Source organism: Rhineura floridana, chromosome 21 (genome assembly GCF_030035675.1).
Source record: "Rhineura floridana isolate rRhiFlo1 chromosome 21, rRhiFlo1.hap2, whole genome shotgun sequence".
NCBI lineage: Eukaryota > Metazoa > Chordata > Lepidosauria > Squamata > Rhineuridae > Rhineura > Rhineura floridana.
The window spans coordinates 15,826,371-15,850,885 of record NC_084500.1 but is presented as its reverse complement, the minus strand read 5'-3'; the positions used below and the strand labels follow the sequence as shown (position 1 = coordinate 15,850,885).

The following is a 24,515-nucleotide window of genomic DNA, read 5'->3' as shown; positions in this document are numbered from 1 at the left end:
CTTCACAAGCTAACCATTTTTATCGTGTGGTTGCTCCTCCTCCTCAGCTTGCATGCACCAGTAATGTGGGAATGCCTTTGCTTTCCATGACACAAAATCACAAAATAACATTCAGAAACCGGTGGGGAAGTGGTTGGGATGTTTTGGGGTGTTCTGCAGCAGACTTTAGTCAGGTTACAAAGAGGAGGCTCCAGCACCATTTTGCTGAGTTGGAATCCTCTAGCAAATTGGCTGTTGTAGAATTCAAAGTTGGTTAAGGCTGAGAGCTTAGCCTACTCCAGAAAAAAGGTGTCCCTTGTCAGATATCGGTTGATACTGTCCATCTTGCTGTGCTAATTTATCCCCAGAGACTGCTTGTTGATCATAGGTTACATCCACTTTGGGTATGGCACACCGACCTCCATCTTGTGCATCTTTGGGCTAATGTCTCTGCCAAGCAAACTTCTTTTCTTCCCTCTCTCCCCCCCCCCAACCCCACACCCTGTGTGTAAAGTACCTGCTTTGGAGACCACTTCAGGCAATATATTTTAAGGTGCCAAGCCTACATAACACTGATAGGCTGAGATATATGGGTACTTCCCACACTAGGGCTGGTAGTCCCAGTTTGGTGGGGTGTGGAAAGAGAATGCTAGTGTGGGAAATACTAATGGAGTGCACACTTTATGCTAATGGCTCAGCTTGGAAGTGTCCTGCAAGTAAACATTTGAAGACATGACAGCTCAAAAAATCTGGAGAACCTCCAAAGAAGTGACATTTCACAGCTGTGGGCATCCACCCTAAAAGTGGCTTGTTATCATTATCAGCTGTATAAATGGTGCCGTTGATGGCTGGGCTGTACTTTGGTAAACTCATGACAGATGAGAGAAGGTATGGTGTGCCAGCAGCCCAAGATCTCTTTTTTTAATTTTTAAAAAAACCTCTTTTAAATCTAAACCAGGCACGGCAGATCTTCATAAAATGTACCCCACACCACCATCTTTGGAGCAACACATTATGGGGTTTTCTCCCATGAATATGAACAGTAAGGAATATGGCAGCATGGACACCACGCCTGGAGGGACTGTCTTGGAAGGAAATGGCGCTACTGCTGGTGTTCAGTTCAGAATTGAAGTAGACGAGGGATTCTGTAGCCCCAAACCCTCAGAAATAAAGGTATGTGGAGTTATCTTGATGCCATTGTTTCTGAATTTTATTTATTTATTTCTTACCATCCCCTGGATATGGTTGTGTCTGTTTCAGAGCTTATCGGTTATTAAAGGACAGTGATAAAGTTATGGGAGGGCGGTTTAATCGTTCATTGTGATAGGCAGCTGTCATGATTTCTGAATGCTGTACTCTTTTGTAAGGTGCAATGTGATTCATTCCAATTCTATTTATTTTTGGTGGTGCGATGGGAGTTTTTATTGGTGAGATTAATCATAGTTTTGTATGTGCTAACAAAAGAGATGCACTGATGCAGACTTTATTGGAGGGTTTTCCTGCTAGCTGCCAGCGGTACACTGGTGGTCAGCACTGAAAGTCTGTTGACAATACCTTCACATCTGTATTCTTCAGAATTTTACCTTTTGAACTTGGTGAGAGTCAATGTCCCCTAGCTTCTCGGTCAGTGGGGTCGTGGAGCATACAGGAATGGGTTAACTCTGCCTGCAGGCAGAGTCAAACTGATACAAAGTGTTAGATGGTGGCTAGCTGGAAGGAGGAGGGAACTACCCTCTAACTGCCAGTGTTGACTCTGCCTCCAGGGAGTTAACAGAGTCTACTGTACGCTCCCGTAGATACGGGGGTGGAAAAGTGTTTTTTAGGTTTTAATTCTACTCATCTTTTGGTTTCTCTGTCTGACCCCGCCCATCAGTGATTAGTTCAGATGGGGGAGGGGGAGGAGAAGAAATTTACCTTTCAGGGGAGATAGCCAGGAGTCGTCCCAGGCCTCTCCCCTGTTACATGAATTTCGCTTTTTCGCTGCTTTGACAGAAGGTAGCCACAGACGCGGCAGACAACTTCTTCGGAGGCGGGAAGTAGCCGGGAGGCGTCCCAGGCCCCTCCATTGCCTCAGGAAGGCAGAGCATCTCGTTCCAGCCCTCTGATCTTCCTTTGAAGCGAGGCGGGAGGTAGCCAAATTCAAAGGGTTGGTTTTGACCTAAAAAGCCTTATGTGGCTCAGGACCCCAGTACCTTCAAGGACCGCCTCTCTCCACATGAACTACCCCAGACCCTACGTTCGTCATATGAGGCCCATCTCTGTGTGCCCTCTGCGAGGGTGGCGACACGAGAAGAGGCCTTCTTAGCAGTGGCTCCCCATTTGTGGAATGTTCTCCCCTGGGAGGCATGCCTGGTGCCATCACTCTGTTTTTAGGTGCCAGGTAAAAACTTTTTTTTTCATCCAGGCCTTTGCAGCTTAATTCTCTCCATATTTTTGTTGGGTAGGAATGAGTTGGCTTTTGCTTTTTTAAAATGCATATTGTGAGTATTTAAGATTGTTTTTATTCTTGTTTTTATATCTGTCTTTAACGTTTGCAAGTTGCTTTGAGTTCATTTTTGGGAAAAAGTAACTAATTAATAATAAAAATAATGGTGGATTTTTGGTCTGGTTCCTGTGCTTACCTGACCTGTTGTTGTTGTCATTGTATTGTGGAGTGAGCGCATGGGCCCCTCCCCTTCCCCAAAGCACATTGCAGGCACTGGTCTGAGTCTAACAAGGGATGATGGCGGGGAGTTGTGCGTCTGTACATAAAGCCACATCGAGTGCCTGTGTCACATGTTACGTTGTGTGTGTGCCTCCCTCATGGCCATAATAAGGCCGTTACCCAGTCTGAGAGCTTGTGTTCATATTTTTTTAAAAAAACTCTGACTTTTGAAATAAATAAATTGGTGATGTTGAAATTCAAATTTCATCTGAACCAGTGGCTCTGATAAGTTTCTCTGACTTGGTTCCCAGTCCTCTAAATGTGCAGAGTTACATTCTTCTGGTCTAACTGTACTCAAAATTTCCAACCAGAATAACTCTGCTCTGAACCTCAGCTGATAAGAATCTCAAAAATCTGTAATGGATCTTTCAGATCTTGGTTCGTCAAATAACAGTCCACAGTCTGGATGTAATGCCACCAATTGTGTTTTATTGCTCTTACTCGTGGGGAGGAACAAAGGGGAAGCAATCTGCATGTTCATAGGTAAACCATTAACCATGGCTTACTGTGATGTGCAAACGCACCCAGTATAGACCAAATATCCTGGAGGCTCTCAGCCAATCAAGGAGACTCTAGCTTTTCTTTTTATGGCTGTACATGTAGCTCTTTGTTTATGTTCTTCTTTTCTGCTTCTAGGATTATTCCTCGGTGTATAAGCCTGAGAACAGCCAAGCTTTTGTGGGATGTTCCATGTTTGCACCACTGAAGACTCTGCCAAGCCAGTGTCTCCCGCCCATCAAACTGCCAGAGGAGGGTGTTTACCGGCAGAGTTGGACGGTTGGCAAGCTGGAGTTGCTTCCTCCAGGACCTACAATGCCATTCATCAAAGAAGGGTATGTACTGGTGTGCGAGAGACTTTATTTTTGTCCGTTACCATGAAGCTTAACCCGCAGCCCTCCCCAGTCTGGCGCCCTCCAGATGTTTGTTTCATTTATTTATAAAAGTATTTCTATACCACCCTTTTGCAAAACATCACAGTGGCGTACAGCAACATAAAAACAGCCTTGAAAGCACTACAAAACAATCATTAAAACGATGGGCTACTCAAGGAAATTTTAGTCAGCTGCATAGGCCAGTTGGCATTAGAGCTAAATTTTCAAAAGGCTCCTGCAAGTCAAAAGCGAGGATACCTGCCAAATCTCTGCTGGAACAGTGTTCCACAGCATGGGTCCAGCGACTCTAAATGCCTGACTTCTGGTTGAGGCCAGCTGGGCCTCTGTAACACGGGAGACAATTAGCAACACATCTGTGGGGGATCGCAGTGATCAAACTGCAATATAAGGGCTCAGGCAATCCTTAAGGTATCCTGGACCCAAGTTGTTCAGGACCCAAGGTATCCGGGACCCACATAATATTTTCTACTACAACTCCCATCATCCCTGACCATCGGCTGTGCTGGCTAGGGCTAATGAGAGTCAAGCAACACTTGGAAGAGTGGAGGGTTTGGGGAAAGCTTTGGCACAAGAGCATAGCTACACATTGCAAATGCCCTTACCGCTTCAGTGGGGCACGTGGGGGGGAAAGTGCCTCCTGGGTTTGTTCAAACTCTGTCTAGTTATTATCACATTCCCTTGAATTAAATGGTCTTAAAGCAATGACAAGACCCTTCTGAAGCATAGTCTTGATGTTAAGCTGTCGCTTAAATTTGTTAGGTTCTTCTGTTTTAAAAATAGCTATTGAACAGGTGTAAATTTTATTAATTGACTTTCATATAATGGTTTCTTTGGGGTTCTTACTAGTATAAATTGAATTTTAATAAGCTATGATGAGTATTAGAAAGTAAACACAGACCAGGGATTCGAGTGTACTATTGACAACGTCATAGTGCTGGGTGTGCAGGCGAGTGTGCAGTGCTGATTTTCCTTTATTTTGGGTACTGAGAAGAAATAATTCCTCACAAGTACCCTGTTTGAAATGGAATCTTTTAAGTTACCAGGACTAAGTTGAATGTTTGGGAGAGGACACTTTTAGCACACAAAGGAGGCTTTCCAAGGCTCCAAAATGGTCTCTAATAGACACCACAAAAGGTTTCCTTCCCCATCCTCCCAGCCTTTCCAGCACTGGCCTCAATACTGCTTCCTGCCCCATCTGATGGCTGCTTTAGTGCTATTTTTTATTGTTATTGATGTGATCATGAGCTATTTCTGTATGTAGGTATATATAATATATATGAAAGTGGCAATCGGATTTGGTTAGATTGACGACATCCCTGACTGAGGGCAAATGAAACTAATTATGTAATTAAGCTAAAATAAATCTTTTGCCTGAATATGAAGTATGGGAAGGGAGAGTGCTGTCTGGATGCAGTGGAGCACATGTCTCCACCTGTGTGAATATCCTGCAACGTAGCCAAAATACAGGATTTTCACGCAGTTGGGGAGTGTGGGGAGAATGTTTGCACAATCCCTTTTTGACTCACCCTTAGAAATTGCATTGTAATGACTGGATTTTGTATGGCTGGTCTGCAGTCATGTGGTGGCATTGGCGGTTTGGCTTTTTCCTCTTTAATCCTCTTTACTCTTTCCTGCTCTAACAGCAGAAAGATTATTACCTTAGCTGGATCAGAGCACAGGGCCATCTAGCCCAGGGCTCCGTCTCTCAGACTAGCAAGCAGGGCCTAAAACTGCTAACAGTTCCTCTTGTTCGTTTTTCCCCACAGCATCTGGTATGTGGATGTTATTGCATGTTCTGTACATGGATTCTGTATTGTAGAAAGACTTTTATTGATATATGAGACCACATGTGTGTATCTTGTAAATCAGTGAGGAATTCTGGGCTCTGAAACATAATTTGATTCTATAATATATATACACCACTGAAATATTTTACATTATATTAACTATTGTTTTTTTGTGCCATTGAGTCTTGGCTGTTTTGTCCAATCACTTGCATTCCAGCTTCTTGTCTGGTTATACTCTTTGCGCTCAGATCCCATTTGTTTTGTTTGTTTGTGTGTACAAAGAGAATGTACTAGTTGAAAGTCTGGAATATAAACACCTCCCCCCCTTTTTTTCCTAGTGATGGGAGCACTATTGATCAAGAGTATGGTCCTGCTTACACTCCACAAACGCATACTCCCTTTGGGATGCCACCCAGCAGTGCCCCACCCAGTAACAGTGGGCCTGGCATTCTCCCTTCTCCTTCCACCCCCCGTTTTCCAACTCCAAGGACTCCAAGGACTCCCCGTGGGGCTGGTGGGCCAGCCAGCGCTCAAGGTTCTGTTAAATATGAGAATTCGGACTTATATTCACCAGCCTCGACACCGTCAACATGCAGACCGCTAAATTCTGTTGAACCTGCCACTGTTCCTTCTATCCCTGAGGCCCACAGTCTCTACGTAAACCTCATTCTCTCTGAATCAGTGATGAATCTCTTCAAAGACTGTAACTTTGATAGCTGTTGCATCTGTGTCTGCAACACGAACATCAAAGGTGCTGACGTTGGAGTTTACATTCCAGATCCAACACAGGAAGCCCAGTACAGGTGTACTTGTGGCTTCAGCGCGGTGATGAACAGGAAGTTCGGCAACAACTCTGGATTGTTCCTTGAGGATGAGTTGGACATCCTAGGTCGCAATTCGGAATGCGGCAAGGAAGTGGAGAAACGCTTTGAGGCCCTCCGTGCCAGTTCTGCAGAGCACAGCGGGGGCTCGAAGGAGACTGACAGGCTGCCTGACGAGCTGATACTCTTGCTGCAAGACCAGTGCACCAACCTGTTCTCGCCATTTGGAGCAGCCGATTACGACCCCTCACCCAAAGCTGGAGCCATCGGCAACCTGGTACGTGCCGAGGAAAGGGATTGTTGCAATGACTGCTACCTTGCATTGGAACATGGGCGCCAGTTTATGGACAACATGTCAGGAGGGAAAGTTGATGAAGCACTTGTGAGGACTACTTGCTTGCATCACTGGTCAAAGCAAAATGGTAAGTGTTTGGGATTCCTTAAATACTTCTTTTTTTCCAGGAAGAAAGTTTTAAATTTCTCACTCTGTATAAAGTGTGGACTTAAAAGTGATCACTTACGCTGCAGTCTAATACATGTCTACTCAGGAGTAAGCTCCATTGGGTTCAATGGGACTTACTTCCAGGTAAATGTGTATTGGATTGCAGCCTTAGTTGATTTATGAGAAACTGCAGAGAATGGGTAACTTCTAGGGTATCCCAATTAGATCTAAATATCTGGAGTGGCCAATTTCTTATTATTCTCTAGAATGGGTGGAAAACCTACAGCTCTCCAGATGTTATTGGGCTATAGTTCCCATCATCCCTAATCACATTGGCTCTTCTGACTGGGGCTGATGGGAAGTATAGTCCAGCAACATCTGGTGGGTCACAGATTCCCCATGCCAGTCGTAGAAGATTCAAAGTTTTGGCTGCTTGAGAAATGTCTAGCTCTTTGATTCAGGCTGTGAACTTACACATGCTTAGCAGTATGTTGTGTTACAGTTGAGATCAATTAGGGCCACCTCATTATGAGTGTGAAGGGATTCTGGATGCTCTGACTTCTGAGAAAACTGAGCAATCATTTCTAAATGAGAGCAGCGAGAGATGTGCCTTTGGGCTACCGGAGGAACTTTTCTGGGATGGTAAGAAAGGTGTAGATGGTTCAACTCAGCCTTGTTTGGGCCTTTTTTTGCTTTTGTGCGAAATGTTCGTACAGAGATCTTAAATGGGCTCTGGTGGCACGTTCTGAAAGTTGGTTGATCCTGAATTAGAATCTTTCAAATTATAGTGATGTGAAGCATCTTGCCTTATAAATGGAAAAGTGTAAAGTAAAAATATTGAATTCATTGAGACTTATTTTCAAGATGGCCTAACTATTGCTGCGCCATAAACTTCAATATACCTGCCTCATTCCCAAGTGTGACATGCATAGGGTATGATTATTTTGGGGCTAAATATCTGGGAAATTTTGATTTCTTACTGTGCAGGCACTGTGCATGATATCAAGTAACAAATACTGTGAAATAAGCAAGTACTAGAGCCCAAATATTTTTAAACTTAAACACCCCTTATATTTTATTTGGTTTTGGAAGACTAATTTTGAATACATTTGAACAAGGCAAATGTTGCTTTCAAGTTGAGTTGTCAGTCGGCTGAAATTTTTAATCTGTTAATTTTGCCTTGAATGGGTTGATTTCAAAAATTCGTTTTACCAACATGTTGTCAGAGGTGAAGAAGTGTATGCAGTAGTTTTGCCCTTAACTTGCAGCCCCTCACTGTTTGTCAGACAAAGCTGCTTAAAGTTTGCAGCCCTGTTTTTCAATGTTAAGGTAACCAGAGCAGTGTATAGTAAAATATGTAGAGACATTCATACCAGTGCTGCAGTGTGTTCTCTGAGCACAAATACTTCATGTAGGCCTGGAGGTTAGAAATGTGATGTTGACATGTACTAGGACACTACTTTGCAACTCCTTTGAATTATCTTTGATTATTTCAGTTGGAGATGTGAGCATGCAATGTTCTCAGGACGTCCTTCACATGCTGCTCTCGCTCCAGCCTGTCCTCCAGGATGCAATTCAGAAAAAACGAACCGTTCGCTCTTGGGGCGTGCAGGGTCCTCTCACGTGGCAACAGTTTCACAAAATGGCTGGCCGAGGCACTTATGGTAAATGACATCCGTGGATCAGTTACTTTTCTCATGTAAAACCAGAATGTCTCACTCAATTATTTCAAGGTGTATTTTATTTATTTTTGATGGGGCTTTCACTTCACCGTTTGCTTAGTGGAAAAGGGAATTTAGTGCTTGGAATTTTTTCAAGTAGCAGCATTATGCTTACATTTCAGTTTGAGCCCTGTAGCTTTGGGATGTTATGGTGCATTTTGGTGGGGGTAAAACTTTGGTCATGACCTATTCAGTTTGGAACTCAGGATGGGTCGCTAGGGTGGGAGGGTGTGGAGGAAAGTTTATGAAGATGCAATACCTCAAGGAATCAAGGCTGGAGGACTTTATATTGTACTGGGAGGATGGGGTACAATTTAAATCACTCATACCACTTCAGTCCAGATATTTGGGCCAAGCCATGGTTTGGCTGTCAGCAGTATGCTGTGAACTTGTGTGGTCCCTCCTCCCTGACGAGTCAGTTGACTCCAAATGAGAATCAGAAACCATGGTTTGAAGTGGCTTTCCAATTCTGTTTTGGATGAAAAGTATGGCTAGCGATAAACCTAGCTTGCCCAGGTAAGACATCATGGTAAACAATGGTTAAGGCAAACTACAGAGTGGAGGAGGGAATTGGTATATACAAGGGGAGGATGGACGGTGTGAACCAGAGCACATTCCTGATGGCCAAACCGTGGTATGGCAATGACGTCTGAACTGAGCTCCTGATTCTTTCTGTGAATCCTCCTTGGAGCTAGATTGAACTACCCAGGAGCCATGCAGCCTTTTGCACTTTGGGACTCTGAGAAGAAGAGCTACTGGGTTTGCTTTCATCCCAGCCTCCAATTTTGAACTGTAGACATTTGGGGAATATTCAGCAGAGCACTACTTAACACGTCCAGCCTTTGTTGTAGATTCAGCTTTATGAGATTTTGCACATTTCTTACTGAATTTGACTTTCCGTAGACCTTCAGGTTTTGTTTCCCAGGAACAGAGTAGTAAAAAGCTAGACAGGATGAGACAGAATGGGATGGCTCTCTTTTGATGGCAGTACCAGGAGTGGCTTGAGGTTTAAGTTGCATCTGGCATGCCGCTTTTATCACTTGGCAATAGCTTCCCTTGGATCTGGGAAAGAAAGCTCTGCTGCATTTCAGCTCCATTCTAATATTGGGGGGGGAACACCCCTTTTCTTGTCCAGGAACTGACGAGTCTCCGGAACCACTGCCCATTCCGACTTTTTTGTTGGGATATGATTACGACTTCCTGGTGCTGTCCCCGTTTGCGTTACCGTACTGGGAGAGGCTGATGTTGGAACCCTACGGATCTCAGAGAGACATTGCTTATGTTGTGGTGTGCCCAGAGAATGAAGCTTTGCTGAATGGAGCAAAAACCTTCTTTCGGGATCTCACAGCAATATACGAGGTAAGGAGTGTGAGGAGATGGCAGCCCTGGGTGGAGTGCTCCAGAAAGCACTCCTTAATGGTGTCATTCATCAACTTTGCATTCCAGCTGACACTTAAAACCTCCTGCAGGTCTTATCTCAACAAAGCAACTAAAATGGATGGTAGAAAGAGATAAAAGGCTGATCTCTTTTTGTATTTAAGTAGCAGTTTCCTTATCATGCAGTTGCCATCAAGTGGTTAAATTATGTACTGCTCTCTTGCATTTAAGGCTACAAACATTGTAACTCTAGGAAATTGAACCTTTCCTTCGCTCCTGAAAGATGCAGTCTTGCCCATGAACCCTAAGTATCGCCAGTCTTCCCCTTTAGAGATTAGGAGAACCCTAAAGCAAAGAGGATGGTTATTTATTTGTTGTTGTTGTTATGTGCCTTCAAGTCGATTACGATTTAAGGCGACACTATGAATCAGCGACCTCCAAGGTTATTTATTTAAATCCGTTTAATCTCTAGTCAGCAACTAGCTTTATGGTAAAGCTGCTCTGAAGAGAGGGTGGCGAGCCAGAATTCCTCACTGTGAGCTCCCTGCCCAGCCCTGTTTATAGCTCTCCTCCCTGCACACACCCTTCTTAACACTTGATTTGGTAACTATGGGCTACCTGTTATTTTTTAGGGGGCTGGGTTTAGACTGTGACCTCCATATTTTTCAAGCTTCTAGATGTGGAACAGTCTTTTCAGCTCCACGATCCAGACTTTTTTCTTTAAAAAAACTTGCTTAATGTAACAGGGTAGCCACGCTGTGTTTATTTATTATTTATTTATTATTTGATTTATATCCCGCCCTTCCTCCTAGCAGGAGCCCAGGGCGGCAATCAGAAGTGCTAAAAACACTTTAAAACATCATAAAAAGACGTCAAAATACATTAAAACAAAATAACACTAAAAACATTTTTTAAAAAGCGTTAAAAACATATTAAAGAAAACATATTAAAAGCAATTCTAACACAGATGCAGACCGGGACAGGTCTCTACTTAAAAGGCCTATTGAAAGAGGAAAGTCTTCAAGAGGCGCCGAAAAGATAGCAGAGATGGCGCCTGTCTAATATTTAAGGGGAGGGAATTCCACAGGACTGAACCTTCTTAGAGTTAAGAGGATGTGTGGGAGGAGGAAGAATGGCCTGATCCTTCTCATCCCAGAACTTTCTGGAGGTGTTGTGCAAAGAGCAGGCCATTAATTTGCCGGATATAAAGGAAAACAAGTAAGATCCCATCAAAAGAGTAAAAAGGTCCAGTCAGAGTAACTATGAGTGTTTCAGCTTCACTGGCCATTCAGTAGCAGATATGAACCATTTGCGGAAAGGATGGCACCCTTCACAAGGAGGCTCCAGGGTCAAGCTACTGAGCTGGAACACATCTGCAAGTTTGACACTATCAGATTTGGGCTTAATAGAGAGTAGGAGTGGCTCATTCGCTTCAGAGAGGGACTCCCCTTTAGAGGTGTGTGTGTACTTCATCTTGGTTTGCCAGTTCATCACCTGCTGGGAGTTGGTCACACCTGTGCTGATTAGATCTTTCATTCTTTTGATTTGATCTTGCTTTATATTGCTATGCAGTGAACAAAAGGATCATGCCTGCCTATCAGATTACTAGGTCTTTTGATCCATTTTTTTTAACAGCTCCCCCATCCTTCTGTCTGTCTACATCTAGAACTGCCAATTGAGGGTAACTCTAAATGCATCCAACAAAGTGTGCTGTGCCTACAAATCTGCTAGTCTTTAAGACTAGCCATGATGGCAGCCAAAATGTTTGAGAATGTTAATCTTTATCTAGATTGCTTAAAACAAAGTCTTTTGGCATCTCAAAAACCAATGAACTTACTATGACAAGGGGTTTTTTTGTGCACTAAGTCCACAAAAGCGTGCACCACAATTCTTTATTTTTTAAGGTATCAAAAGACTCTGATTTTGGTGCAACATCCTAACATGTCTACCTCTCTGAAAGAAGTATGTGCATCTTTTTTACGACGTTATGCCTTGTAGTTTAATATACACCCTGGGTTGCTAATCTACAGCAGGGAGCTATGGTGCTTACTCCTCAGGTTCAAGTTCATTTGTCTGGGCCAGGAGCCATAACAAAACTCAAGATGATACAGATATTAAATACAATAACCACAATGTGTTAGAAGATTCACATTGACAGATTGGTGATTCACATAAGAAACCAGGAAACAATTTTCTGTGTTACCATAACAGGTGTCAGCTTTGCAGTCTCTTGTGTGGTTAGCTAGAAAGTTCTAAGGGAGCTTCAACAGCAGTCAGAGCAAAGAAACCGCCACATTTAGTTGAACCTCTTTGTTGCTATTTTTCAACAAACAATTCTAGCTTTTGGCACTCTCAGAACAGGAGCCATGGATGTGGTAAAGGTGCATAGATCAGGAGGTCTGCACTGCCACCTCTTTCGCTGGAGGATAAACTACTCTGAGGCGCTCTGGGCTTCATGGTGCATTAAAGTGGCACTGTATATTACGTTAGATTTGACTTGTGGTCCAGTTGCCAAAATGTTTGGCCATTGCTGCTTTACACTCACCGTGACTGGTTCTTGTGTCTTTTTCCTTTGCAGTCCTGCAGGCTTGGCCAGCATCGACCTATCTGTAAACTGTTGCCTGATGGGATCATGAGAGTTGGACCTGCTGCTTCAAAGAAACTTTCTGAGAAGTCTGTTGCTGAGTGGTTCTCTCAGGCAGCTCATGCCAACAACGAATCATTTTCTAGACTCAAACTCTATGCTCAAGTCTGCAGATATGATTTGGGTATGTTGCCCCCCCTTCTGCTAAAGCAGGGATAGGCAACATGGTGCCCTCCTGATGTTGTTGCACTCAGCCTCCCATTAGCTGTAGCCATCATGGCCCATGGGTTATTGGGAGTTGTAGCCCAGCAACATTTTGAGAGACCCCTGTTGGCTATTCCTGCACTAAACCAATCACTTGTGTAAAAAAAAAAAAAAAAGGTTTATGAAATAAATGTGTGGTTGGAACAGAATTGGTGATGTTATGTTAGTGTGCAAAAGTCCAATTCCTGCACTTGGACTTGCACAGAATTTAGAATTGTTATGCTGCAAGTTGCCAACATTCCTTGACCCATTTTTTTTCTGAGTATGGTTTGTATGTTAGCCCACTGCCAATCGAACAAGTGCTACTGAATCGGACAGAGAAAGTGACATTGTCTTCTCATGTCCAAAACTTCCTGTGCAGCTGCAAGGACTGGAAATAAAAATTGATCTTGTAATTCCTAAATTATATTAAGCTGGAAGTAGCCATTGGCATTTTAAGCCCAGCATATTTCACAAGACGGAGACTTTTAGCAGTCCCCATGGCTTCTAACTGTAACTTTCTACCATTTGGGAACTATTTCCATGTCTATTCTCCTTTGCCCCCACCCCTCCGGGGGGGGGGGACACTTCAACCTAAAGCTGTGCAGAGCATGTTTTAGGATGCACAGTCCATTCATAGGGAGGCACTACTAAATAAATACAAATAAATATAAATAAATAAATACTGGGCTTCATTGGTGCCCTGTGTGAACACAACCTTGAAAACATGTGGCCCTCTGCTCAGGTGCACATTTTAGGGGAAGATTTGCAAGCTGTTTTTCAGAGATGCTTATCCCCCATGGAAGGAGTATCTGTCTTCCCCCTACCTAATACAGTTTCAAGGAACTCCAGTTTGGTGGGCTCTCTATCTGAGCAAATAAAAATGATGCCCCTATGTGTCACATTGAATTAACAGAAACAAAACATGGGATTGATTTCTTCTATTCCCTTTTCTGTTTCAAGGTCCTTATCTCGCTACACAGCCACTGGACAATTCCTTGCTTTCTCAGTCAAACCTCGTTTCTCCCACAAGCCATCCTTCATCCACCCAGCCTCCGCTTGCAGGCAACTCCACTCCGTCAGCCACCCCTTCGTCTGCTCCCAGCAATGCCGCAGTGATGAACTCGAGCAGTGCCATCACCTCTGCCGCTACCACCGCCAACGCCACCATGGCCGCCACAGCCACGTCATCCTCCACTTCCAGCACAGGCAGCGGGATGTCAGCAAACAAACCTTCATCGTTTCCACCTTTTGGCAGCATGAACAACACTACTTCCTCCCTCTCCACGCAGTCTGCAACGGTCCAGAACAGTCAGGCAGGGACTCAGCAGCAGCAGCAGGCGGCTGGGATGCCAGGGGAAGCCCCTTCTGTCCCTGCACAGCCACACCCGGACATTTCAGAGAGGTAATGCAGCAAAGATTTAGTGCATTGATCAGTTACTGATTTCACTCACATTTGTCCTGCTATTCTTGCAAGGAGCTCAAGGTAGTAATGCATACGTAGTTCTCCTCCTCCCTCCCTCCTGCCGCTGCTTTTTTTTGTAATCTTCGCAGCAACCCTGGGAGATGATGACTGGCCCAAGGTCACCCAGATGGCCTCATAGCTGGATGGGAATTTGGACCATTCTGGCACTAACCGCTGCACCACGTGTGTTCTTATTTTTAAAACGAATGGGGGCAATTGGAGACTTTGCTGAAACTTCCAAGTCAGATGGCAGAAATTATGTTTACAGTTTAGCATCTCTTCTGCAGCCGGCTAATTTCTTACTTTGACCAGATGTCAACACTCTTATTATAAGCACAACAGAAAGAAGCCAGTTGTCTTGACTTTCTCATACGTTTGACTTTTATTGGGCAGTGTTTTTGCAATAGCTTTACATTTTAAGATTGGCTCAAACATGCCAACGTGTATCCTTCCTTCCCTCCCTGTGCTACGGCGAGCCTTCAGGCTCAGCTAAGAACTGCCCTCATGTTGCCCAATTCTGAAAGTGTTCCAAGGCCTATCTGCATTGGCTTTTGGTATCCAATGCCAAACCGCAAGTAGTATATAAGTTATTAATCTATACTTCTAAATTTCATTTGTATTTAAATGGTTCTTTAACTAGGTATGAAATAGATCTACCCACTCAATCACTAAAGGTGGGTTAGATTTTTAAATCCCCCCCCTTATCTTAAAGTAGGGAAACTACTGCAGTTAAAAAAATCAGGTCAAGATCCATATTTTAATATATATTTCAGTGTGGGCTTTCTCTCAAATTATGTATTTAAACCACTAAAAGTTGTGATGCAGCTCTCAGGAGAATGCAAAATATAATGGAATAGCTAAGTTCCAGTCCCCACACTAGTCTGAGAAGTGTGGAGCAAATAATTATCAGGTAAATTGCCATGCCCTACTGCAGCCTTCCCCAACCTGATGCTCTCCTGATTCTGTGGACTGCAACTCCCACCAGTCCCAGCCAGCATGGGCAATGATCAGGGATGATAGGAATTGTGGTCCAGCAACCTCTGGAGGGCATGGCTGACTTACTGCATCTTACCTTGTAATGATGCCTCAGCATGGGTTAACTGAAGCAATTACATATTCCTTCCCTCTTGTTCCCTCTTCTGCTTCCCTTCTTTTCCTCTATTGTGTCACCTCTGTCATATCTTAGATTTCAAGCTCCTTGGGGCAGGAGCCTATGCTTTCTACTTTGCAAAGCACCACACACACTGTTTTTTGCAAATTGAAATAAGCGAAGATCAACTTTCTCAAGCTTCCATATACTTGCAGGCCAAGTGTTCAACTTTGGCTTCAGAAGTACTAGCAAAATGCTGGTCAATATAGAGGAAATGTGTTTGGAGCAACTGTGTTGATGGTTAGTCATCTCTGCTGGGTGCCTACATTAATACTTGACCCTTTGCTGCCAGGCCTAATATCATTTTGTCCTTTTCATTTGTGAGGGACGTGTCCCCTAGGCAGGCTGGTAAGTCTGAGATAAGGATGGGACAGGTAGAATAGCTGCAGGTGTCACAAAGGTGCAAATGGTTCCCGAAGCTGCATTACGCTAAAAACTATGTAGGGGAATTGGGGAGTCCCTCTCTCCTAGGTGAAAAGAAGTAATTTGGGAACACAGACAATAGGAAGCCGGCAACCTATTCTAACCCCATATAACTTGTTTGTTTAATACAAGAGAGAACCTTTTCTAACCTTCATATACATTTTGTTTGCTTCCAGCACTATGGACCGTGACAAAGTGGGGATCCCCACCGACGGTGATTCGCATGCAGTCACCTACCCACCTGCTATTGTGGTTTACATCATTGACCCTTTCTCTTATGAAAAGAAAGAGGAGGGCAGCTCCTCCAGTGTGTGGACTCTGGGTCTTCTCCGTTGCTTTCTTGAAATGATCCAAAATCTCCCTCCAAACATCAGAAACATTGTTTCTGTTCAGGTGAGCTGATGCTCTGACATGGGAAGGTGTTTGCACCCAACAATCCTTGGGTGCCTTTTTGTCTTCTGACTGACTTTGATTCATGAGCTACCCTAGCTCTGCAGTGGCTTCAGGTGGTTTGCATGCTATTTTAAGTCACCCAGCTCAAATACTGTGCTGGTCTGAACAAACCGTAAAATTAAATATGTTTTTGCTGCTTGCTATTTTTGAAAGCTGCCAAAGGTCATGGATGTTGGCCTCACCTTGTGAACCACGCACAGGGGTGGCTCTGGGTTTGAGGAGGCTCTTGGCATGGGGCCTTCTAGAGGGCATCCTATGTTGGCAGCATCATTCCTGTCCTTCTCTTTTATTTTTGCCTGGCCACGAGGACGGGTGAGCAGGCTTAGCACTGGAAGAGGAGTGACACTCTTCTCTTTAGAGCCACTCAGGTGCCATTGTAATTCCCCACAATGCTGGCTGGCATGCTGATGAGCAGCATGTGGGCAGACACTGTGGTGGCTCTCCGGTGCTCATTGGGTGACCAAGAAACAGGGCGTGGCCAATGGTATTAAGAACAGTCCATCCACAGTAGCTGTCCAAGGATACTAACTGCTCAGGCTAGGCTTGCCTCTCCCCCCCCCCCATTCTGACCTTTAGAAAGTTCCTCCACAACCCCTATATGATCAGTTGTTGTTGTAGAAGAACTTTCCCAAGTTAATTGTTAACAACTGTTGATGATGATGATTTGGATAGGATAATGTGACAGGAAGTTGCCTAAAGTCAACACTTGTGTGCATGCCCATTTTTGATATGAAAGCTCAACTGTAGGCATCTTCCTGTCTAATACTTCCATATACAAGCTGAAGGCATGACTGTATCCTAGCTTTAACTTAGATTAGACGATGTGTATTTATTTTTTCTCTCTCTGACCCCTCTTAGCTTGTCCCTTGTCAATATCTGCTGCAACCAGTGAAGAATGAAGACAGACAGATCTACACCCAGCATCTTAAATCCCTGGCGTTCTCGGCCTTTACGCAGTGCCGGAGACCACTTCCAACATCGACCAATGTGAAAACGTTAACTGGGTTTGGCCCAGGCTTGGCAATGGAAATGGCGCTCAAAAGTCCCGATGTGAGTACTGCAAAGAGGAGAACAGCAAGTTCCGTGTGGTGAAATTCTGGTAAACCTCTGAGAAATACCGACAGAATAAGATACATATCAATGATGTGTGTGTGTGTGTGTATTAATCTGCTTACACGCGAGTGGTGAGTGGGCTTGCGTGTTCCGATGAACCCTGTGAGCGATGCCGTCGGGAGTCATGTGCTCCCAGCAGGGTCACCCATGGCGGTAAGGTCAAGGGAGAGGAACCAGACAAAGAACGATCCAAGAAAGTCCTCAACGGCAGAACAGGCGGAGGATAGCAATGTGTACGTTACAATGGCTGTGAAGGCGGATGAAGGCTGCAGCAGATAAAAGACTTCCAATCGTCATGGTATCCATGCCATTGGATCAAAGCCTTTTTCTGTCAAGATTGTGTGTTGATCGTCGTGCGCCGATCTCCCCACATAAAACAAATTCACGCACAGGCGTCTTCCAAGCAATCTTGGAAGACAATCTTACTCGGCCACGAGTGATCGCCAATGAAAAACACACATAGGTGTCAGCAATTCCACTTTCCATAGTTAAGTGCTTCTTTCCCTCAGGCAAAGATGATGCTGTGTGTGTACACAATTCTGTTTTGTTGGTTTATATGATGATCTGCTGTTCTGAGGGACAAGTAATCATGTTTCAAATGTTCTCTTTTGTTGTGTTTTGCAGAGACCAGAGTGTATTAAGCTATATGCCCCTCCTTTCATATTGGCACCTGTCAAAGATAAACAGACAGAGCTGGGAGAAACTTTTGGAGAGGCTGGACAGAAATACAATGTGCTTTTTGTAGGCTACTGTCTGTCTCATGATCAAAGGTGGCTTCTTGCATCATGCACAGATTTATACGGAGAACTATTGGAAACGTGCATTATTAACATTGATGTACCAAACAGGTAAGGGCTGTGGAATTCACCAACATGCTCCCTGCCCTCATTTCCTGTTTTTAGATGGGCTTTGTAGACTTTTCTCTTCTGGTAGCCTTTTTTTATGACTCCATGGTTCTTGGATTTTTATGCTGATAATGTTTTTACGGCATGTTTGATATGTGATTTATTTTCAATATTTTATTGTGGCTACTCTGAATTTGGTAGCTGCTTTGACAACATAATGAGAAAGAAGATGTAATGAATTCACTGCTTGGATCTTACATCTCTGAATGTGTACAGAGCTTTCCCTCCTCGATTCTGGTCTGACTCTCAAAATACTGAGGTGTCAAAATGTTCTCTGGGAGCCGTCTAAAAACTGATGGGAGGTATGTGCACAGGTTTATTTATTGGTGAATCTTTATTTTGCACTAGGGCTCGTAGGAAAAAGGGGTCTGCTCGCAGACTTGGTCTCCAGAAACTCTGGGAGTGGTGCGTGGGGCTTGTGCAGATGAGTTCGTTGCCATGGAGAGTAGTAATAGGACGTCTTGGAAGAATAGGCCACGGGGAATTAAAAGGTAATATGGAAACATCTCTGAAGGTTTGCCTTCATTTGTTACCCTTGAAGATGCAGGTTTTTTGGGAAGTTCATCCCGTTTAGCTAAAATGTTTGAAATGGACCAAAATTCCACATTTTGCAATGTTTGTGTTCTCTCTCTCTCTTCTTTACTGTATAAATGTGCATGGGCATGCCTGTTCTAGAACTATGAAGCCCTTAATGCTAGATATCACAAAATGTATTTTGGAGAAGACTACCCCTTACTCCAGGTTCAGTGCTCTGGAGAACAGAGTGGCTGCTGAGAACAAAGAAAGCTATACATATGGAAGCAATTGCCTTTTGGGGTTTTGTGGCATGGGTAGAAGGGGGTTCTGCCACCTAAACTGCAACCTATTCATTGTTGTGGAAAATTTTGTCTGTAACCCCTGCTGGTAATTTTAGCTGTATATCTAAAATAGGAAAAGGTTTATACACAGCTGCTATCTGAAGGAAGCAAATCATTTGCAAAGTAGTTTCTTGCTTGACACCTTAGCTTTCCTTACCTTCCTATCCCACTGAGGAAAGAAGTCAGGATAGCTCAGAAAAAGTTTGTGTACACTGGTCCATCCAAGTTTAAATGTTCCTGTTTTGTGGCACAAACACGGCGGCAGCTGTCTATAGTTGATTTTGTCAGAGGACATTTAAAATTATTTGCTTGGCAGCCAATCTCTGTGGTTCCTTCTTTAGACTGGAGTTGTTTGCTGAGTCGCCGAAACCTGCAGTCCCTTAGCAAGAGGCTGAAAGACATGTGCAGGATGTGTGGAATATCCACGGCCGATTCTCCCAGCATCCTCAGTGCTTGCTTAGTGGCAGTGGAACCGCAGGGATCCTTTGTCATCATGCCAGGTATTTGTGAAAGACTTCTTTCCTGTAGCTTCTATGAAGGTGAATATCGACTGTACTACTTATGGGAATCTCTCTCTCTCTCTCTTTTCCCTCCTTAAAGATTCTGTATCAACTGGCTCAGTGTTTGGGCGCAGCACCACACTAAATATGCAGACATCTCAGCTAAACACCCCACAGGATACATCGTGCACTCATATACTTGTGTTTCCCACGTCTGCATCTGTGCAAGTAGCGTCGTCAACCTACACCACTGAAACTGGTTTGGAACTGGCCTTTAACACAAACAATGGTGTGTGTATGTCTTCAGATATTTTTATATGAAGATAATTTCTCCATAGATATGAAAAATGAGGCCTGTAGCTGACAGGTTGAATCAGTATGAGGAACTTGACCCTTTCCACCACCTCCCATCAACACACAAACTTGCCTGTCACTAGACCTCATGCGAGGCTTTCCCACCCTCCTTGGTGCTCCTGGCTTCCTTGGTTTACCCTAGTCTCTTAAGTGCCCCACCCCTAGCAAACACCTCTGCCTGTTCCTAGGTCTAAGGACTCTCATTTCAGCCAAACTGATCTTCTCTTTCCTTCACAGTATCTGCACAGTGTTTCACTTTTTCCATGGCTTGGCCCTTCACCATCCTCAGTTAGAATGTTTGTGAGTAGTCCATTAGATCTCAACAAGTGATTTCAGGGGGATATGCAAAATGGTCAGTAGCCAGTTTATTTATTTATTTATTAAATTTATATCCCGCCTTATGGCCAAAAGGCCCTCAAGGCGGCTTACAAAAACATGAATATAACACATCATAAAGCATAAATACAATAATGCAATTCTCAAAATTAAATAACAAATAACATTATTAAAAGAAAAGAAAAAACATTTAAATGTGTCACAATAAGAGAACCAAACACTTTATAAAAAGGCCTAGATAAAAATCTTCAATTTCCCAGCAAATAAGTAGCATTTTTATTTTTAACATATAAATATACACAGTATATAAGTAGCCAAACAATAATAATAAACAACAAACTAATGAGAACATCTCAATAAATATACAATTAAACAATCCCCACACACTTCACAACAGTGTTTAACAAAAATATGCTATAGTCCAAATAACAGCAAAAATGAATCTCCAAAATTAAATCTTGACCCCCAAAACAACTAAAAAACAACTAACCCCAGTAGTCTATAGACATCCCGAGCAGCAGGTTCACGCACACATACACACACACGGTCTCTGACCCCTTCAGCAGTTGCTGCTTTTGTAGCTGGAGAGAGACAGGGCCCCACCCTTCCAGGCCAGGTGGAAATCAGCCAGAAATGCAGGGAGCAGGTCTTGCAGAAACTCACACAGGTAGATGGTCTCTGGCCCCTTCAGCAGTTGCTGCTTTTGTAGCTGGAGAGAGACAGGGCCCCACCCTTCCAGACCAGGTGGAAATCAGCCAGAAATGCAGGGAGCAGGTCTTGCAGAAACTCACACAGGTAGATGGTCTCTGGCCCCTTCAGCAGTTGCTGCTTTTGTAGCTGGAAAGAGACAGGGCCCCGCCCTTCCGGGCCAGGTGGAAATCAGCCAGAAATGCAGGGAGCAGGTCTTGCAGAAACTCACACAGGTAGATGGTCTCTGGCCCCTTCAGCAGTTGCTGCTTTTGTAGCTGGAGAGAGACAGGGCCCCGCCCTTCCAGGCCAGGTGGAAATCAGCCAGAAATGCAGGGAGCAGGTCTTGCAGAAACTCACACAGGTAGATGTTTGTGTGCGTATCTTTGCATGTGTATGCGGTGTCATTGAGAAAAGTTTGAGGCGAGACAGGTTTGGGCCCAGTCGTATTTACTAATGTCACTTAGCAAATTTTATAGCTGCCCAGGGATTGGAACCCAGGCTTTTGTGGTTCAAGTCCAGTACTCCAGCTAGCTTTCGGTAAAAGATTTCTTAGTATATTGTTGTATGTTCTTTCTTTTTATAGAGATGGCAGCTCTCAGTTAATGGACCCTTTTTGTTGTTGTTGCTCTTTTTAAGATGGAGCAGATGGAATGGGGATCTTTGATTTGTTAGATACTGGAGATCCTGATATTGATCCTGACATTATAAACATCCTTCCTGCATTCCCTACCGGGTCCCCTGTGCATTCGCCAAGTTCCCACTTCACCCATGGAGGTGACATGGGCAAGGTAAGATTAATGTTTTATGGCAAAAAAATCCTGTATTTAACAAATCAACTACAGTAGGGCCCCGCTTACCGGCGCTTCGCATTCCGGCGTTCCGCTAGTGCGGCGGTGGGAAATCCCCCATTTTAAAGCAATTTTTGCGATTTTGTTGCATTTTTGCGTGATGCGCCCCATTATAATCAATGGGGTTCCGCTTTATGGTGATTTCTGCTTTACGGCGGGGGCCTGGTCCCTAACCCGCCATATAAACGGGGCCCTACTGTATGTATTTGCCCTCAGCATTGATCCTGAGTGCCAGTGGTTATCAAGTATCTCCCGTTTAAATATTGTTGCAACATAACAGGAGTTGTTTTGTGCTTGGTTGGAGGGGCTTTTGTTGTCAACATAGTAAAGCCTTTATAGAAATCTGTGGTGCAGCTGCACTGTGAATGCTGTGTACGCTTCTGCTTGCTGCATCTCAAAAAATTAATACTGCAGAGCTGGAAAAAAGTGTAGAAAAACGCAACCAAAATAAAGTGGCTGCTGAAGCAACTCCCCTGTGAGGAAACATGGCAACATTTCGGGCTTCTTAGTTTGGAAAAAAGGCGAATACAGGTGGGCCCCGCTTATACAGTGGGTTCCGTTCCGGACCTCCGCCGTACAGCGGAAATCGCCGTAAAGCGGGACCCCATTGCATATAATGGTGCCGTTGCGTGAAAATGACGCCAAAATGTCGCAAAATGGCAGAATTGGCTTTAAAAAAGTGAAATCAAAGCCGCCGCATTAGCGGAACGCCGGGCAGCGAAGCGCTGGTAAGTGGGGCCCTACTGTAAGGGAAGACACGATAGAGGCTTATAGCGTTATGCTTGGTGAGGAGAAAACATATTATAATGTTGGAACCTGTACCGTCCAATGAAGCTGAGATTCGGGATAGATACAAGGAAGGACTTTTTCACACTGCCCTTAGTTAAACTATGGAATTCACTCCCACAAGATTGGTGATGGCTTTAAAAGGGGATCTGACCATTTTCTGAAGGTTTAAGGCTGCTGCCTCCAAGATCACAGGCAGCAAGCTTCTAAATACCAGTTCTTGAGGATCATGGGCCGCAGTTGACCTCAGGTGCTGCTTGTGGGCCTTCCATAAGCATTTTGTTAGCCACTGCAGGAAGCAGGATGCCAAACTAGATCGGTCCTTAGTCTGATCCCGCAGTGCTTTCTTTGTGCTCTTCGCCAATTTCCATCTGCTTTTTGTTGTACCAGGGCCAAGGTACCGACCGATTGCTCTCAACGGAGTCTCACGACGAAGTCACCAACATCCTACAGCAACCATTGGCCCTCGGTTACTTTGTCTCAACTGCCAAAGCAGGTCCATTACCAGACTGGTTTTGGTCGGCATGTCCTCAAGCACAAAATCAGTGTCCCCTGTTTCTTAAGGTAACCAACCTCCAGCAACGGGTGCAAGCCTGCTTGCTTCAGTTGGGAGATGGAGATTGCTTTTGTGAGAGAGCAGATGAATGGCATACCAAAAGCGAAACTAAAGAGTGCTTGAGAAGACATGTGCAGTGTATCCTTATTGGGTCACTTTCAAGAGAGCTTTTTGGGGTGGGTGGAAGGGCAGTGGCAATTTGGGCTTGTAGACTGGTGTTAAATGTAGTGAATGTACCAAACAGGTCAACTGGAAAGAATTGTGTATGCCAGTGGTTCCCAATCTTCCCCCCACCCCTGGACCACATGAACATTGCTGATCGCCTTAGTGTTACTACTTCATGATTTTTCTACTTCTTGTAGCAATTGTAATGTGCTGTGCTAGGTGTTGTATGGTTTTAATTTTTTTTAATTGCTTCCTTTATTTCTACAATTGCATTTTATTATATTACAATTCCTGCATCCCCTACCGGGTCCCCCGTGCATTCACCAAAAGATGAATATGTAATGTCAACATGTCGTGGACCACCTGAATGAAGCTCGCAGACCCCTGGTGGTCCATGAACCACAATTTGGGAACTCCGAGTGTATGCAGTCTTTCGGTGGAGAGCACTCCTGCCCACCTGCACAAGGCAGCAACAGATATAGGATCTAGGAGGCAGTGCCACCTGAAAACTTTTGGGACACAGCTGTTCCCTTGCAGTGACTTCTTTCATGAAGGGTTGAGTGAGCAGTGAAGGGGAGAGTTGCTCTTTGTCCTCTCCAACCAAGCACACCTGCACTGTGCTTCTGCAACCAGAGTGGAGGTTTGCTTGAGGCCTCTGCTGATCCCTGGCTCTGGGTGCAGCAGTGAGCAGGTGCCCCTCCAGCCAAGGCTGCGGGCTGGCTAAAGACTCTTCCATGGCTCCAAACCAATGAGTGGGTGGCTTCGCTAGAAGGGAAGGGGCATCCAGCTTCTGCCCGAGGAGGCCAGTTGCCTCTCAGTCTCATGTTACAATGTTGGTGGCATTTGACATTGCTGTCTCTGGGGCTTATGCAATTGCACGGCTTGCTTTGGGTTCCATGTTCTGAATTTTGCCCCTACGTGAGTTTTTTTTTTTAGCTTTGGAACAAACGCTTACTGTATGTTTTGACTTCTTTTAAAGGCTTCTTTGCACCTCCATGTGCCTTCAGTGCAATCGGACGAGCTACTTCACAGTAAACACTCCCACCCTCTTGACTCAAATCAAACTTCCGATGTCCTCAGGTATTCTGTGCGTGGGAGGGAGGGAGGGAGGGAGGGAGGGAGGGGGAAAATAATGCAGGATTCATTATGCCTAATGTGCAATACAGCTCTTGTACGTACACAGTTTTGTTTCAATCTGCCAGTGGCTTTCTCTTGCTTATATGTGCATTTACATAGCACCCGATGATGAATTTATATTAATATACGTATATCCTTTATTTTATTTTATTTTATTTATTATTTGATTTATATCCCGCCCTTCATCCCAGCAGGAGCCCAGGGCAGCAAACAGAAACGCTAAAAA

General features: G+C 44.3%; 1 protein-coding gene across 2 annotated transcripts in view; it reads left to right on the top strand.

Moving 5' to 3' along the window:
- The window catches only part of MED13 (mediator complex subunit 13), a 122,236-nt gene that overhangs the window by 92,087 nt on the left and 5,634 nt on the right, over positions 1–24,515 (top strand). The window contains exons 14-29 of one of the 2 annotated variants that reach the window (XM_061605135.1): positions 938–1,152; positions 3,320–3,516; positions 5,702–6,606; positions 8,123–8,290; positions 9,483–9,706; positions 12,303–12,492; positions 13,515–13,956; positions 15,766–15,982; positions 16,901–17,092; positions 17,780–18,003; positions 18,409–18,551; positions 19,259–19,417; positions 19,518–19,706; positions 21,434–21,585; positions 22,822–22,995; positions 24,132–24,232. In XM_061605135.1, the coding sequence (XP_061461119.1) occupies positions 938–1,152; positions 3,320–3,516; positions 5,702–6,606; positions 8,123–8,290; positions 9,483–9,706; positions 12,303–12,492; positions 13,515–13,956; positions 15,766–15,982; positions 16,901–17,092; positions 17,780–18,003; positions 18,409–18,551; positions 19,259–19,417; positions 19,518–19,706; positions 21,434–21,585; positions 22,822–22,995; positions 24,132–24,232 (3,892 nt within the window). Of the gene's footprint in view, positions 1–937; positions 1,153–3,319; positions 3,517–5,701; positions 6,607–8,122; positions 8,291–9,482; positions 9,707–12,302; positions 12,493–13,514; positions 13,957–15,765; positions 15,983–16,900; positions 17,142–17,779; positions 18,004–18,408; positions 18,552–19,258; positions 19,418–19,517; positions 19,707–21,433; positions 21,586–22,821; positions 22,996–24,131; positions 24,233–24,515 lie in introns of those variants that run through there. The other variant, XM_061605136.1, reaches the window with a different exon arrangement.